Source organism: Mustela erminea, chromosome 8, assembly GCF_009829155.1.
Source record: "Mustela erminea isolate mMusErm1 chromosome 8, mMusErm1.Pri, whole genome shotgun sequence".
NCBI classification, from domain to species: Eukaryota; Metazoa; Chordata; class Mammalia; order Carnivora; family Mustelidae; genus Mustela; species Mustela erminea.
Window position 1 is genome coordinate 96876669 of NC_045621.1, and position 17691 is coordinate 96894359.

The 17691-nt window shown below is 35.7% G+C and overlaps 1 protein-coding gene across 11 annotated transcripts in view; it reads left to right on the forward strand.

Annotated features, from left to right (window-relative positions):
- NCKAP5 (NCK associated protein 5) overlaps positions 1 to 17691 on the forward strand; it is a 970240-nt gene that overhangs the window by 439916 nt on the left and 512633 nt on the right. For all 11 annotated transcript variants that reach the window (XM_032354091.1, XM_032354099.1, XM_032354093.1 and 8 more), the window contains one exon: positions 4639 to 4702. In XM_032354091.1, coding sequence (XP_032209982.1) covers positions 4639 to 4702 — 64 coding nt within the window. The remainder of the gene's footprint in view (positions 1 to 4638; positions 4703 to 17691) is intronic.

Genomic DNA, 17691 nt, shown 5'->3' on the forward strand with positions numbered 1-17691 from the left:
ACCTTGGGAGTTTGAAGATATGGTTTGCCAAGGGACTGCTGAACCCAAGGGCAAATGAGATGACTATAGAAAAGGCAGACCCACTTATTTTTAATACTTTGACTAAGTTGTTAATTTGAGCCGAGAAATGAGAACATCTAGAAATGCTGAGATTTTCACCATAAGATACTTTCACCCATCTGATAACTCTTTCACTTCCTTAAATTTTTATCAAGAATGACAACCTTTCATACAAAAATAAAATATAATTCCTACTAAAATCAAAAATCTTGCAAATTCATGACACACCAACATTATGACAGATTTGAGAGATTAGAAAGTACCAAACCTCAAGAAAGTATTCTTTTTTGATTTTTTTTGGCCTTGAAACACTTTTCAAAGGAAATAGGATTCAGAAACTTATGGCAAAAAATAGGTCAAAATTGGGATGCTTTGCTTACTGGGACTCAGATGGTACTGGTCTTGTCCTTCCTATACCACAGAAAACCCAGCTGTTACTTACAAGTCTTAGAGATGCCTGCTTCATGACATTATGTATATTGCATTTCCCAAATAAATGATTTAAACCAATTACAGAGCATTTCTTTTGGGAAGATTTTATTTATTTATTTAGCAGAGAGAGAGAGAGATCACAAGTAGGCAGAGAGGCAGGCAGAGAGAGAGGAGGAAGCAGGCTCTCTGCTGAGCAGAGAGCCCGATGTGGGGCTCGATCCCAGGACCCTGAGACCATGACCTGAGCCAAAGGCAGAGGCTTAACCCATTGAGCCACCCAAGTGCCCCCAGAGCATGGTTTTAAAGAGACAGTTGTATTTGCTATTCTCACGAATTCTGCTCATTCACTAGTTCACTACTTTGAATCAGCATAGCTCTCAAGTAACTAGACTTAAGCAAGTTTACAACTATATAAATAAGGAGCTCTAGGTTGCAGGGCTCATTCTGGGGATTGTCATTTCTGTGACTCAGACTACACTGAAATTTCTCATGCATGTGTTATACATATTCACGTGGCTGTTTGAAGTTGGGTACATTTCTGGTCACGTGGTGGTAGGTCAAAAATAAGCAGGTATTTCCAGTTTCTACATATTGATTTTGCTCTGTTTTACCAACTCAGATGGCTAACATGCTGCCACTTCGAAGATGAGCCTTTCACATTGGTTCACTCACTGTTTATTAAATGCCTAAAAATGGAATGTGTGGGCAGAATATAAAATTCATGACTTATGAACATTTTCCTTCTTAAAAACTAGGTAATGGCCAAATCTGTTAAATTTTTCTTTCAAATTGGGTTTTATAAGATTTCACATGAACCTATACTGTGTGAAAATTCCCAATAGTGTTATAAGGCAAACTCTTTAAGGATAAAATTGTGATGTTTCTAACCTTTAAGCTGTGTGAGGACTCTGTTCATCATTTAGTTGGATGATTGTGCTAAGATAGACTTTGCTCTGTTTCTAGGAATGTCTTCTTTACGCTAAACTGCTCTTGTAAAAAATTAACATGCTGTTAGCATACATATTCAATATTGTGCTGAAGATTCAGCAATCAGGAATAATGAGTCCAGGAAATTTTTTAGACTATTCTTCCATTTCTACTTCTATATCTTCTAGGTTAATTTCTTGAAGTGTGGTCCTAAGATGCTGAGTGTTCCTGAGACCTTTCAAGAGATCTGAATCTACAGAGACACAGAGACACAGAGACACACACAGAGAGAGAGTGTGTGTAGTCTCCTTTAATTGTTCTGAGCAGTCATTTCACAGTTTTCACTGTAGTATCCTGACAAACCTTTTATAAATTTATTTCCTAAGTATTTTATGTTCTGACACTATTGTAAATAAATTAAAAAAAAAATTTTCCAGGGACGCCTGGGTGGCTCAGTTGGTTAAGCAGCTGCCTTCGGCTCAGGTCATGATCCCAGGGTCCTAGCATCGAGTCCCACATCAGGCTCCTTGCTTGGCAGAGAGCCTGCTTCTCCCTCTGCCTCTGCCTGCCTCTCTGTCTGCCTGTGCTCGCTCGCTCTCTCTCCCTCTGTCTCTGACAAATAAATAAAATCTTTAAAAAAAAAAATTTCCAGTTGTTTGATGCTAGTATGTAAAAACACAATTGCTTTTTGTGTATTGGCTTGTATCTGTGACTTTGCTAAACCCACTTATTAGTCGTATAGCTGTTTTAGTAAGTTCCTTAGTATTCTCTATTTGAAAAGTTTTTATCTGTGAATAGAGACAATTTCACTTTCTCTTTATTGACACTCACATCTTTTCTTTGTCTTGTCTTATTGAACTACATAGGAGTTTTGCTGGTCTCTGGACTTTATATAAGATTTTTTTTTTTTATTATTCATTTGACAGACAGAAATCACAAGTAGGCAGAGAGGCAGGCAGAGAGAGAGGAGGAAGCAAGCTCCCTGCTGAGCAGAGAGCCCGACGCGGGGCTCGATCCCAGGACCCCGGGATCATGACCTGAGCTGAAGGCAGAGGCCTCAACCCACTGAGCCACCCAGGCGCCCCTGGACTTTATATAAATGGAATCATAAACTATACAGTCTTCTCTGTTTGCTCTTTCCATCCTTTCATCTGCTGTGGTGCTCTCTGTGTTGTTGTGATCAGGTATACGTGACTCCTTCTCAGCACTTTCTGGTATCCCAATGTATGATTATGTAGAAGTTTACCCATTCGGGGCGCCTGGGTGGTCAGTGGGTTAAGCCGCTGCCTTCGGCTCGGGTCATGATCTCAGGGTCCTGGGATCAAGTCCTGCATTGGGCTCTCTGCTCACTGGGGAGCCTGCTTTCCCCGCCTTCTCTGTCTGCCTCTCTGCCTACTTGTGATCTCTCTCTGTCAAATAAATAAATAAAATCTCTCTGCTCAGCAGGGAGCTTGCTTCCTCCTCTCTCTCTCTCTGCCTGCCTCTCTGCCTACTTGTGATCTGTCTGTCAAATAAATAAATAAAATCTTTAAAAAAAAAAAAAAAAAAAAGAAGAAGTTTACCCCTTCTGTTGTTCATGGGGTGCACATTTTTAGTTTAGGTGATAACAAAGAGTGCATCTACGAACATTCTAGTTCATGTCATTTACTGAACATACCTAGGCACTTCTGTTGTGTATATACTTAGTTGAACTGCTCATAAAGTATAGGGTATGTTCTTTGGTTTCTTTGTCCTTGTATCTACCATGTGTTTATTTTTCATATTAAACCGGAAGTCAGTCTTGTTTTTCTCTTTCAATTCTTTGCGCCTTTCATCTGCTCATTAAGATTTGGGTCAGAGAACACAGAGATTTCTTTGTTGCTCACCTGACAAAGAGGAGCGTGATTTCGTCTCTGCCTGGCTTCTTCCTCTTGAGTTTGTTTCCCTCAGTCTCTATGCATGGGTCCTGCCCCGAGCTCCCAAAACTTGTTCTCCTCAGGGATCTCCTGGTTCTAGTTTTCTTCTTCTAATGTGTCTCTGTAGGCACGAATTCAAAGAGAACTATTCCTACTAAAAAATTGACTTAACTGTAACCAAACTAAAGCACATGTCTTCTTGGCAGTCGTAGGCATTTCAAAGACCCAAGCAGTTAGGCCTGGAGAAATCCTCTCACTCAGCTAGGAATTTGGTTGCTCCCTTGCTGTTCGCTCGTAGCCAAATAGCCAGTCCCATGTAGAGGGAAGGCTGAGGGATGAAATATCACACAAATGGTTTCCACCACTTCATAACCAAGGAAGGATTTGGGGGAAAATCTGTGCTAATACTAAGATTGGAAGATTACTGGAAGGGTTCACTTACCACTACTTCATCTGTAACCTTTTTTCTTAAGAATCATTAGCTATCCAAAGTGTAGTATCTATCACTTTACAAAACATTCTTGAGATTCTGGTGAATATTAAATTGTATTCTAATTGAAATCAGAATTACAATTATAAAGATACAAAATGGACCCCATTGTAAAATAAAGGATGCTAAAATAAATGCTTTTAAATTTTACATATTTTCTAAGCCCTGAAAAACGATAAGCAAATTTTTTATTTAGGATTTGTGAGATAAAGAAAGCCTAAAGTTTGATCCTAATACAATTGATGCATACCAGCTGGGAGCTGAGCCTATCTGAGCCTCAGTTTCCAAATTTGTAAATGGGGATAATAAAGCCTATTATAGTGTTGTTGTCAGACATATATAAGAGCATGGTACTTTGATGTGGCAAGTCTGTAAGTGATTTTCTATTTTAATTTCAAGAATATCAATTCAAGATTCAAGCCTGTTTGCCTTTTAAAATTCACCATCAGTAAAGAACAACAAAAGAAATTAAAATAACTCTATGTAAGCAAAGTTGATACAGAAAGGACCACTGAAATATTTTCGCCACAGGAAAATTTGTTTCCAAATTATATATGTTCATGGACGTAGAGGGAAGTTTTTACTTAGCATTTAGGGTTTATTTGGCTTTTATAAAATCCAAGGCAAAAAAAAAAAAAAAAAATCTCTTTCATGACACTCAATGAAAACAATGCACGAATGACTTTAAATATTTATAGAAAGTTTAGTGGAGGAAGTGAGCTAAACCAGGGAAGGAGTTCCTCTGGAGACCTCAAAAGAATGTTTCAAAGCCATGCCAGTGTACCTCTACCCTGAGAAGAATAGGCAGCTAACCACGTGCTTTTGTTTCCCCAGGGAGAAATTGGCTGTGGCCCGGCTGCAGCGAGAAGTTGCCCAGAGAGGAAGTGAGGGGGCCATGGTAAGTGCTGGCTGGTCTCTCCTGATCTTGCACCTCCCTTCCAAAGGTCTCTGGCTTGAAAAGCATTTTGTCTCCTTAAGGACATCTAAGGAAAATATTTACTTGCAGCAAACTTAAGGATGTATTGGTAAATAATGTGTTTTTTCCTAATGCAGTTTGGACAGTTCTGCCATTTGCAGACAGGGAGAGAGGGAGGGAGAGCGGAGAGCAAGGGTGGGGTTAATTGAGAAAAAGAACTATCTGGGCTTTGAAGGGGATGTTCAAACATTCAGACTGGCTATATGGCTTTATTTCCTAAAGACCCCGGCTTCCCGCTGTGAGCGGAGTGTCAGTAAATGAGCAGTGTTGGGTTCTCAGCTAAGAACAGTTCAGCACAGCTCTAGCCTCTCAGTTCTTTGAACTTAGAAACAAACAACCTAAGAGAAAATGAAGAGGTTTGCTAATGTACTTGCCTTCCACCCTTTTCTTTCTCTGCACTATTGCAGTGTGTTTCTCCCTGTCCTTCTCAGCGTGTGCCGTTCAGAAAACGGATGTTTCCTTGTGTTTTGAATTATACTAAAAATCAATATGGTTGTTTTGGTCCATAGTAACTTCATTTTATCGACTCTCTGCAAAAGTCTCTGCCTGTGTGCCGCTCTAACATCAGAGATGACTGTCTGGGGTCCCAGGGTGCGGACGTGTGTGGATTTAACTGCTGCTGCTACCTCTGAGCAAAAAAAAAAAAAAAAGGACAGCAGATTTTTTTTTTTTTCCACTTAAGACAAAATAGAGGCACAGGTGAAATTTTTCAGCACAAGAATTATCTTTTTTAAAAAAGAGAAGTGACACATTTTCAGACCCTGCAGACTGCTTGTTTGATTTCATAAGAGTTAATTGACGAACCATCCCCCAAAAGAATAAGAAATTGGTAAAATATGCTGGCCTCGCACTTCTCTCAGGGAGGATAAAGGTGTGGCGCAAGAGCCTGAATGTTTAGTGGGCTCTGGAATGGTGCAGTGGCCTTTGAGCATGCTAAAATATTTAGGGGATCACACTGTTTGAAATTCTAGTGATCTTAATGCAGTGAGAATCTTAAATGTTCAAACAATAGGAAACAACTGCTCACAAGCATCTTTGAGCAATGAAACAGAGATAGGTTGGAGAAAATGAACATTTAGTCACATAGTGAACTAAAAATGACCAATCTGGATTTTGATGGCATTAGGATATGTGTATGGACTAGGCCATTCTGCGATGTTTTAGTCTTTTGTTTCAGGCTAGCTGCTGTTGTACATGGTGAATATTAAGAAGTGACAACTTTTCTAGGCCTCACTTCATATATATATACATACATATATATATGTATGTATATATATATATTTTTCTATACAATTTTTTCATCTTCAAAATGAGGAGGTTGGAATTTTATGATTCCATTAACTTAGTGGATAATGCCACTGAACATTTGTTATGTAAAGTTTTTATGATAGGGAGCTTTTCCTCATAATAGCTAAATGCTATTTAAGCTCTTAGGAACAGGCCTCTAAAGAATATCTCTTTCTGACTGCCAATGAATGGATCTCAGTTGAAGTAATCTCAGGCATATAACTCTGTAGTCTTTAACAAGATAAAAAGCCCCTTTAGAAACATTGTAATAATTGTTCAGCATCAGAAAAACACAAGAACACAAAAAGATTACTCTCATTGCTCAAAAAACAACTTCGGAAATGTTCCCAGTATTTTCTCATTCTTATTTTAGTTATGGTAATGAAAAATCACACTTAACATGTTGATTGATTTAACAAGCATTCATTGGGCACCTACTCTGTGCCTCACACTGTCCTAGGCCCTGGGGAAACTTCAGACGGGGTGGTGCGGGGGGGACCAGGCAAAAATCCAAGAACTTAAATTCTAGTGGTTGTGGAGACCAGACAGACATTGGAAGTATTTAGAGTGATAGATGGTGGAAACAGCTATGAAAAAACAAGATCAGGGTAGGAGAGATTGGGAGTTCTAGGGCATCACTATTTTAAATAGTGTTTCAAAGAAGTGAATCACTGGAAAGTTAGTATTTGAGCAAAACTTGAAGGAGGCACAGGAGTGAACAGTGGTGATATCTGGGAGAGAATCATTCTAGTCTGAGAGGTCAGCATACAGAGGATTGGGGTGCCCGAGGAAAAGCCTGGAGACAGGCTGGCTGGAGCGTGTTGGTGGGGAGAGGGTGAATAGTAAAAGATGCAATCAGTGAAACGATGGAGGACAGAGGGGTAAGCCAGGGATCTCCGGCTCACGCTGGGAGTGATAGGAGCCCTTGAAAGCAGTGCCATGATGTGATTTACTACTATTCATAGAACTGTTTACCCCCTTCCATAATTGATCACATCTCAACTCCTTCGAGGCACCATAAGCTCTGATTTTCATTAATGCCTTTTACTTTGTTTGTTCTCTCTCTTTCTCAGTGTTTTTCTCCTCTTTACTTACCTCTGAGTTTTCTACTTAATTACCTGCTACAGCTTTTCTGCTCCTTGGATTCGTTTATTTCTGAAGTCCTGATTCGTTCAGTATCTGACAGTTGCTAAAGTCAGGCAGTTCTGTTCATCCTCTAAATTTGATTCTTGCTGTTACAAGCCCAGAATTTTTGTCATGTCTATAGCGGAAGAGAAAAAGAGTTCATCACAAGCACGTCACATTGTTAAAGACTACTATTTACAGTAATGTTTATTTTTATCCACAGGAAAGGAAAAATGGTATGGAAAGTTAAGTATTTTGAAAAAAAAGATATAGTTGAGGAAGGTATTGATTTTTAGAATCTCAGTGAACATTTTATAATCAGGGTCTTTAATGTAAAATGCAAATTTAAAAAATCTGACTTTGTGCAGTCTCTTTACTTACAAGTTTTAAGATAGTATTAAAGGCACCATTTTTGAGAGGTTTATTTTATTTTTTAACACACTTTTTATTTTGGAATAATTTTAGCCTTAAAGGAAGTTTCACATCTGTATTCCCTTGATCTATTTTCTAATGTTAATGTCTTCCATAAGTATGCCATAGTTTTAACAACTAAGAGATTACCCTTGGCATGTTGCTATTAACCAAACTTCAGATTTTATTAGAATTTCACCAGTTTTCCCAATAATTTCCATTTTATGATCTAGGATTCAATCCAGAGTACCACACTTCATATAGAGAGATTGCTGTTTAATGGCTAGTTCATACAAATGTGGGGGATAAAGAGACTGTATGCTTGGGAGTGAGGCAGGTCTGGATTCAAAGTCTGTCTCTGCCAGTAGTAGCTATGTGGGCTTGGGCACATTACTAGTTTTTATCAGTTCTGCCCGTTCTTTTGTTCTGTTGACCTAAGTATTTATTTGGAAAACCTTTCTTTCAGTAATTAGATATTTCATATTTGTTTCCTTTGTTTTTGACTCTCTTGAAATAACTCACTATTGTTTTTATACTTACTTTTTATTATTTTTCAAAAACTACTGTAAAATCATTTTGTCTTCATTCTTGGAGATTCTGTTTTCTCTTGTACTCCCTAACACTGGTTCAGTTTACGTATGAAGTCTATTCTGTCCTTAAGACTTTAATGTCATCTTAAATTTGGCTATATAAAAAAGGCTCATTCTACCCCAGGAATAAAAGATATTCATTATCATTATTTTTAGAAAATATATAGGGCGCCTGGGTGGCTCAGTGGGTTAAGCCGCTGCCTTCGGCTCAGGTCATGATCTCAGGGTCCTGGGATCGAGTCCCGCATCGGGCTCTCTGCTCAGCAGGGAGCCTGCTTCCTCCTCTCTCTCTCTCTCTCTCTCTGCCTGCCTCTCTGCCTACTTGTGATTTCTCTCTGTCAAATAAATAAATAAAATCAAAAAAAAAAAAAAAGAAAATATATAGTTTTTTTTCTTTCTGTTAATCTTGGCATCATCTAGATGGAATTAAGTTAGTGTGAGGTAAGGTTCAAAAGGAATATTTTTCCCAAATCATTTATTAAATAGTCTAAACTTTACTGTCACCTTTACTGTATTCCAAATACCCCTGTTAATCTGCATGAGTTACTGGACTGCTTATACTTTTCCATTAACCGTCATTGATTCTTAAAAGATTCTAAATTGTTTTAGTTACTAGAAATTGATAGTTTACTTAACATTTTGTAGGCCAGATTCCTTGTGATTATACTTTCTCCTCCAAACTTGGAAAGACAATTTTATTTATGAATAACAATAAGAATTTATGAGTTAAAATATGTGTTTATATTTTAAAAAATAGTAAAGAGCATTTTATATGTATCTACCACACAACAAAATATTGTAGTGAGACCATTTCAAAATGACAAGGAAACTGGCTTAAGTATATTTGCTGTTTTCTTAAGCTGATATTAAATTTTTAGAAGAGTATCACTTGTGCCACTGTTTAACTTTTTTTTTTTTATCAAAGAGATATTAATGTCTACAGAACACTAATACTCTTCCAGACATAATTTTTAAAATGCTTTGGCTAATTATGCAAAATCTTAGATATGGTTCCTTTTCGTCTCACTGGGTAATTTCTACTTGGGAAAAAGAAAACTATTAATTCTTGATTTCTCATCTCAAGGCACTAGGAAAGGAAACAGAGGAAGCCCATTTGCCCTGTTGTAAGATTCCCTTTTTTTCTGCCTCGAGATATTCAGATATTGCCTCGATGTTACCATACTGATGGTTAGCTAAATTCATTATCATACCCTCCCTTTTTTTTCTCACAATGAACTTCCAAGGAACAATGGGATTGAGATATTGGCAGAACAGGAATTTGAAGAAAAAACAGAAGAGTTTGAGGAAGTAGGAAGATCAGAATCCTTGGACCCACTGTGACATCCTTCCTGGAGGACAAGGCAAACTCATGGCCCCAGAAGGTCTCACTACATCTTGCTCATTCAGAGCCACAGTGTGGATAGCCAGCTATGGTGCTGACACTGGAGTTGGGGGGGTTGGAGATACAAACTCGGGGAAGAACATGTATAAAACCTTCACCTCTGTAGTGCAGTGTTCAATACCTATTAATTAAATAAGAAGAGGTCATTCCTCTTAAGAGACACATACGAAAACAGGAACATTGCATGCAGTCCAGGTTAACATAGCCTTGGTGAACCATCATGGTTTTGCTTAGTAGGTCCTTCTTGACATTGCTGAAGAGCTGTATAGATAACTGTAGAGTCTGGACTCTGATAGACAGAAGACTTCCAAGAAGGGGAATTCAGAGTTTGGAAGCCCAGGACTAAGGGAGCATAGAGCCACTGTCTCTAGGAATGCCAGTTCTTACTATTAGTTTTCTTGGGGTCAGGATATGGTTTTGATAGAAGTTTGTTGTTCACAATAGTCCAGTAGGTCATACATCTGATTTTCCATCTGAGTCAAAGATAAGGGGTTAGGTTGGGACCAAGGTGGGTGAATTAAGTGCTTCTTTTTCCTTTTTAAAAAGATACTGTTAACATAAAATATTTTATTAGTTTATGATGCACAACACATGATATGGGTGTATATATAGTGAAATGTTACCACAGTAAGTCTAGTTAACATCCATCATATGCAAACAACCTCAGTGTCCATTATCCGTCATTATTCATAGTTCTAAATTTTTTTCTTTTGATGAGAATTGTTAAGATTCTCTTAACAACTTGAAAATGTAAAATAAAGTATTCTTAACTATAGTAATCAAGCTATATATTATATTCTAAGAATATTTTTTATTTTATAACTGGAAATTTGTACCTTTGACCACCTTCATCTATTTTGCTCATCCCCACCTCTGGCACCTGCTAGTCTGTTTTCTGTACCTATGATTTCATTTCATTTTTTTTAAAGATTTCACAAATAAGGTCATATGGTATTTGTCTTTCTCCGTCTGACTGATTTCACTTAGTGTTTTGCTTTCAAGGTCCATCCACATTGTTGTAAATGGCAAGATTTCCTTCTTTTCATGGTTGAATAATATTCCACTACATAAATATGTATGTTCCACTTTCCTTATCCTTTCCTCTGTTTTTGGACACTGAGGTTGTTTGCATAACTTGGCTGTTTTAAATAATGCTGTAGTGAACACGGGGGTACAGATATCTCTTCAAGATAGTATTTTTTTCCTCTGAATAAGTACCCAGAAGTGAAATTGCTGGATCATATGGTACTTCTATTTTTAATTTTTTGAAAAACCTCTATATAGTGGCTACACCAATTTACGTTCCCACCAACAACACACAAGAGCTTCCTTTTCTCCACATCATGGATGATTTTTGTGTCTTGTGTATATAATAGTCGTTCTAATACTGTTGTGTTATTGTGAGGTGGTATCTCTTTGTGGTTTGGGTTTGTACTTCCCGGATTAAAGTGAAGTTGAGCACCATTCCATGAGCCTATTATGTATCCTCTATATGTCTTCTCTGTAAAAAAAAAATCTTTATTCAGCTTCTCTGCCCATTTTTTAATTGAATTGTTTTTTATTATTGAACTGTTTGAGTTCTTCATATGTTTTGGACATTAACCCTTCATCAGGTAAATAATTTTCAAATACTATTTTTCCGTTCAACTGTAATTTTTTTTAAATTTCTCTTTCTGGTCACCATTAGTGTGTTAAAGTGTAAGTGCTTTTTGAAAAACTGTGTTTTTAGCAGTATGGAAAGCTTGGGCTTGTCTCTTGCGTTAATATGTTGATGTTAGAAGCAATCATTTCAGTTGTTTTAAGTATCATCCAAAGAAGAGAAACATCTGGGATGATACATCATTTACAGTACTTATCATTGGCTGAAATAGATCCACATTATATATCTGGAAAAAGAGCCAGAACTTTTTGTTTTTCCTTACAAAAGCCAACTTAGAAAGTCATACCTACTTGGCTTTTAATTTACTAATGTTTTAAAATGGTAGGTGTTAAACTTCAGGACATATTTCTGTATATAAACTAAATTTTGGAAATAGGCCCTGCATATTATTTTGTTTATTTATTTTTTCAACATATCCAGCAGAGAATATAATGAGGTCCTTACTTTCATGAAATGTAAAAAGAAATCAAATACTTGTTATACAAATATATCAGTGTCCTACTTTTCACGATCCCTTTTCAGCCAGTAGTATCAGAAATCAATAACAAAAAGTCTTTTGGACAGCTCTGAAAATTAAAATATAATATTTTAAGTAATTCATTTTTTAAAGATTTTACTTATTTATCTGACAGTGAGAGAGAGATCACAGTAGACAGAGAGGTAGGCAGAAAGAGAGAGAGAGAGCAGACTCCCCGCTGAGCAGAGAGCCTGATCTACAAAGGGCTCGATTCCAGGACCCTGAGATTATGACCTGAGCGGAAGGCAAAGGCTTAACCCACTGAGCCACCCAGGTGCCCCTTAAGTAATTTATTTTTAAATTAAAAGCGAACTTAGAAATATTTAAACTTAGTGACAATGAAAGCAGTACTTTTGAGATGTAATTAAATTAATAATTAGAGTGAAATGTATTAAATGTATTAAATGAAATGCATGAAATTGGCAAAGAATAGATTTAAAATTGATTAATCATCCAATCATATAGTAATAAGGAAAAATAAAATGTACCTAAATAAAGAAGAAAGAAATAATGAAATAGCAACGAGTGAAGTACAAAATGAAGAAATAGCATAAAATTGTCAGCAATACTAATTTCTCTATTTACAGATAAAAATGATAAGACCATTGGACCATGTAAACACCTGGGTATTTGATATTGCATTATAAATATTTAGGTATACTCTTATTATTATGGTTGTGTGTTTTGAGTCCTTACTATTTAGAGATATATGCAGGAATATTTACCAGTAAAATGACTAGGTTTTTCTGGGTTTCTGTGATGTCTAGTTTTACTTAAAAATAATACTGAAAGAGGGAGTTTAGTCATTTAGAGGAAATTGGCCATATTTGGTAACTATAGAAGTTGAGGCTTTATTGTCTTTCTTCTTACTTTTATAAATGTTAAAAAAAATTTATTTGAAATTTTAAAATATCTTCACCCTAAAAGGCTATCAGGCTTTGATGATTTTACAGAGTTCAGCCAAACTTTAGTGAAGGAGATACTGTTTTACACAGATTGGTGCTGAAAAAGAAAAGGAGAGAACTACCCCAGGTCATTGTTTAAAAATAAGCTTTTATTTCTAGAACAGTTAAATGTTTCAAAAAAAAATTGCAGAGATAATATGGAGAGTTCCCATATGTCCCATACAGTTTCTCCAACTCTTAACATCTTACATTACTGTGATACATTTGTCACAATTAATGATCCGATATTGGTGCATTACTATTAACTAAACTCCACAATTATTCAGATTTCCCTAGTTATACCTTATGTCCTTTTTGTCTTTCAAAATCCCAGCCAGCATATACAATACATTCAGCTGTATGTCTCCTAAAGTTCTTTTTGGTTGTGATAGATTCCTTGCTTTTGATGAACTTGGCAGTTTTGAATACTAGTTAGGGAATTTTAGGGATTTGTCTCATTGAGATTTGTCTGATTTTTTTTAAAATGACTTATTTTTGAAAGGTAGACCACAAATTAAAGTGTCATCTTCACCCCTTCATATCCAGGTTACACATTATCAATATAACTTACGACTGTTGAGGTATATGGTTGACATCATTGAGGTAGGGTTTGCCAGGTTTCCACCATGAAGTTTCTCTGCACCCACCACTTTCCATACTCTACTCTCTGGAAGGAAGTCAGAATGCATAGCCCATACTTTTGGATTGTTGAGTTGGTTCCACCTCCTTGAGGGTGAAGTATCTACATAAATTATTTTGGATTCTTCTGCATGGCATTTTTGTCTCTTCTTCCCCATTATTTTCAGTCATGTACCTATATTATGAATATATTGATGTTTACTTTATATAAAGGCTTATCAACCAATATAAACTATTCTACTGCTGAAATTATTTAAGGCTGGGGCATTAGGAACTACTTCCATTGGCTCCTGTGCCCATTGATACAGTGCTATCATTGTTTTTGTTGGTTCATTATTTCTTCTCTTTTTTCCCCCAGTTTTAGTGAGATGCAGTTGACATACAGCATTGTATAAATTTGGTATATACAGCATAATGACTTGACTTACATGTACTATGAAATGATGACCACAGTAGGTTCAGTTAACATCCATCACCACATACAGAAATATTTTTTTCTTTATGATGAAACTCTTAGGATCTACTCTTAACAACTTGTATATATTATATAGCAATAGTAACTACAGTTATCACGTTATACGTTTTTCTCCAGTACTTATTTATCTTATAACTGGAAGTTTGTGCCTTTGACCACGTTTATCCCATTTTACCCTTGCTGCTATAATCACAAATCTCATCTTTTATTCTTTGAGTTATTTTAAAAAATTTCGATTCCACATATAAGTGAGATCATGTAATATTTGTCTTTCTTTGTTTGACATACTTTAATTAGCATAATACTCTCAAGGTTCATCTATTGCTATAAGGGGCAAGATTTCTTCATTTTGTTGAATTCATTATATATATAATGAATTATATTATTATTATTAAATATTATTCTATATAATATGTAACACATTATACATTATATGTATTATTACATATTACATATTATATATTATGTATATAATGAATTCAACAAATTATATATACATATGTATGCCGCACTTTCTTTATCCATTCATCCATTAGTGAACACTAAGGTTGTTTCTGTGTCTTGGCTATTGTAAATAGTGCTGCTATGAACATGGAAGTACACATATGTCTTTGACATAGTGATTTCATTTCTTTTATATATATTCCAAGAAGTGAAACTGATAGATCATATGATAGTTATGTTTTTAATTTTTTTGGATACTCCATGCTGTTTTTCATAGTGACCACACCAGTGCACATTCCCACCAACAGTGCATGAGTTTCCTTTCCTCTGCATCCTCACCAGCATTGTTGTCTTTGTCTCTTCAGTGCTGGCCATTCTAACAGGCATGAATGAGGTGGTATCTCTACTGTTTTCATTTGCGTTTCCTTAATGATTCCTTATGTTGAACATCTTTTCATGTACCTATGAACTACTTATATATTTGGCAAAATGTCTGTTCAGGTCCTTTGCCCATTTTTTAAATTTTAATTTTTTTCCTCTTGGGTTTTATGAGTTACCTATATATTTTGAATATTAACCCCTTATCAAATATGTGATTTGCAAATATTTTAATCATTGCATGTATTGTCTTTTTCATTTTTTTTTGGTTGTTCTTTTGCAATGTAGAAAATTTTGAGTTTATCATAGTCTCATTTCTTTATTATTTATTTTGTTGTTTGTGCTTTAGGTGCCATATGAAGACAATTGTCAAGAGTCATATCAAGGAGTTTTTTTTTTATGTGTTCTTTGGGTAGTATTGGGGTTTCAGATCTTATATTTCAGCCTTTAATTCATTTCATGTTAATTTTTGTGAGTAGGAAAGATAAGGGTCTAGTTTGATTCTTTTGCATGTGAATATCTGATTTACCAGCACTGTTACTGAAGAAACTGTCTTTTTTCCATTGAGTATTTTGGCTCCTTTATAAAATTAGTTGACTATATGGGCTTAGGTTTATTCGTGTTCAGTTCTGTTTCATCAGTCGATGTGTCTGTCTGTATGCCAGTTTTTAACTGTTTTAAATCACTGTTTTATCATACTGTTTTAACCACTGTGACCTTATGATATAGCTTGATGCCTCCCACTTTGTTCTTCATTTTCAGGTTTGCTTTGGTTATTTGGGTTTGTTTGTTTGTTTTGGTTCCATATAAATTTTAGGATCATTTTTTCTATTTTAAAAGATGCCATTGGAATCTTTATAAGGATTGCATTGAACTACAAATGGGTTTTGGAAATATTGTCATTTTAACAATAATAATTCTTCAAATTTATAAACACAGGACATCTTTTATCCCCCCTGCCCTTGTTCCTTTCTTTGTTCCTTCCTTTTTCCTTAGCACTTTCTGAATTTCTGCCATTGCAAGATGCTTTGGTCTCATCTTGTATATTTCCTGCCACAGTGTTAGAATCAGCCATTTCCCTAAGGAGCATTGTTTCCTTTCATGACAAGGGTATTTAAAAATCAAGATATAAGTGGTAGGTGCCAACTCACTTTTATGAAGCTTGTTTTTTAAAGTGGTATTTATTCTAGGAATGCAATGATTGCTTAACATCAGAAAAGGGATTAATGCAGTTGACAATGGTAATAGATTAAATAGAGAAAATATGTTTTCACAAGATACAGAATAAAACATTCGATAAAATTCAACCCCAGTTTATAATTTTTTAAAAAGATTTAGTCAGCTAAGAATAAAAGGGCATTTCTTTATGTAGATAAAAGATGCCCACTGAAAATCTTCAGTAAGCATTGTACTTAATGCTGAAAAGTCAGAAGTATTCCTCTTAAAATCTGTAACCAGACCAGGATGCCTCCTCTTACTGCTTCTTTTCATTGTACTTTAAGATAAATAAGTGATAGGGGCACCTAGGTGGCTCGGTCAGTTAAGCATTTGCCTTCGGCTTAGGTCATGATTCCAGCATCCTGTGATTGACCCCACACTGGACTCCCTGCCTAGCAGCGAGACTGCTTCTCCTTCTGCCCCTCCCCCTCTGCTTTCATGCTCCGTCTCTCACTCTCTCAAATAAATCTCTAAAAAAATAAATGATATAAGGATTGGGGAAAAAAAGCAAAATGTGTATTATTTGCAAATAATAGTTGTCTAAATAGAAAATCTAACATCCTCTTAAACTTTAAGAAGATTGTTGGATATAAAATGAATATACAGAAGTCAATAGGAATTGAACACATCAATTATCAACTCTTAAAGTGTGGTTTTAAAAGATAGTACTTAAAGTCATTTTTTTTTTTTTTAATGTATATAGGAATAAATCTAGAATGGTGTCACCAGGGTGGCTCAGTTGGTTTAGCAACCAACTCTTGATTTGGGCTCAAATCATGATCTCAGGGTCTTGAGATGGAGCTCCAAGGTCCAGCTCCATGATCGGAATGGAGCTTGCTTAAGATTCACTCTCTCCCTCTGCCTCTGCCCTTTGCTGTCACTCATTCTCTCTCTCTCTCTCTCATAGAAAAAGATCAATATTCTTACTCCCCTTTCTTGGTGACCTCAGACCTGGCCCGTGGTAAGATTTGATTAAATGTCCACTTTCCTTTTATTCCAAGAACTTGGAAACTATTCAGGGTTTTTTTCTGTTTATCAAACAGGACAGGAATTTCTGAAGACTACTTAAGTATAAAGAAGTATCTCATAGTGTTTTGTGAGGCTAAAATGGCCTTCTTTGATTCTGTATTTTGCATTTGAAAGGGGAACAGAGAGGTATAGAACACTGTGAAACAAGTACCTTCTTTTCTCTTTATACTTTTAAAAATTGAAGCAAAATTTATATACAATGAAACGTACATATGTCCAATTTGTTGAGTGTAGACAGATGTATTCACTTGTAGTGCTTACACCCTGGTTGAGACATAGAATATTTTTATTACCACAAAAAGTTCCCTCTTAATCCTTTACAGTTATACAATCCCCCTCTGGTATACTTGATATATTCACACATTATTTTTACCTATTCTTCAATTTTATATAAGTTTTATACAGTATGTATTCTGTTGTGTTTTATTTCCTTCAACATTTGAGATTCATTCATGTATTGTGTGTCTCAGTAGGTTTTACTTGTTTCTTAATAGCCAATTAGTATTTCATTGTATGAATATTCTACAGTGGGATTATCCATATTTCCTTTCAATAGATATTTGGATTTTTTTCCAGTTTGGTCTGTTATAAATAAGGCAGCTATGAAATTCATGTACATTTCTTTTTGTGGTTATATCAGTCCATATCACATATGTGATTTTGTAAATACTTTGTCCCATTCTGTAGGTTTCCTTTTTACTTTGATAATTTCCTTTAAAACACCAAAGTTTTTAATTTTGAAGAACTATAATTTATCCGTCTTTTCCTTTGTCAGTTTTTGTATCATATCTA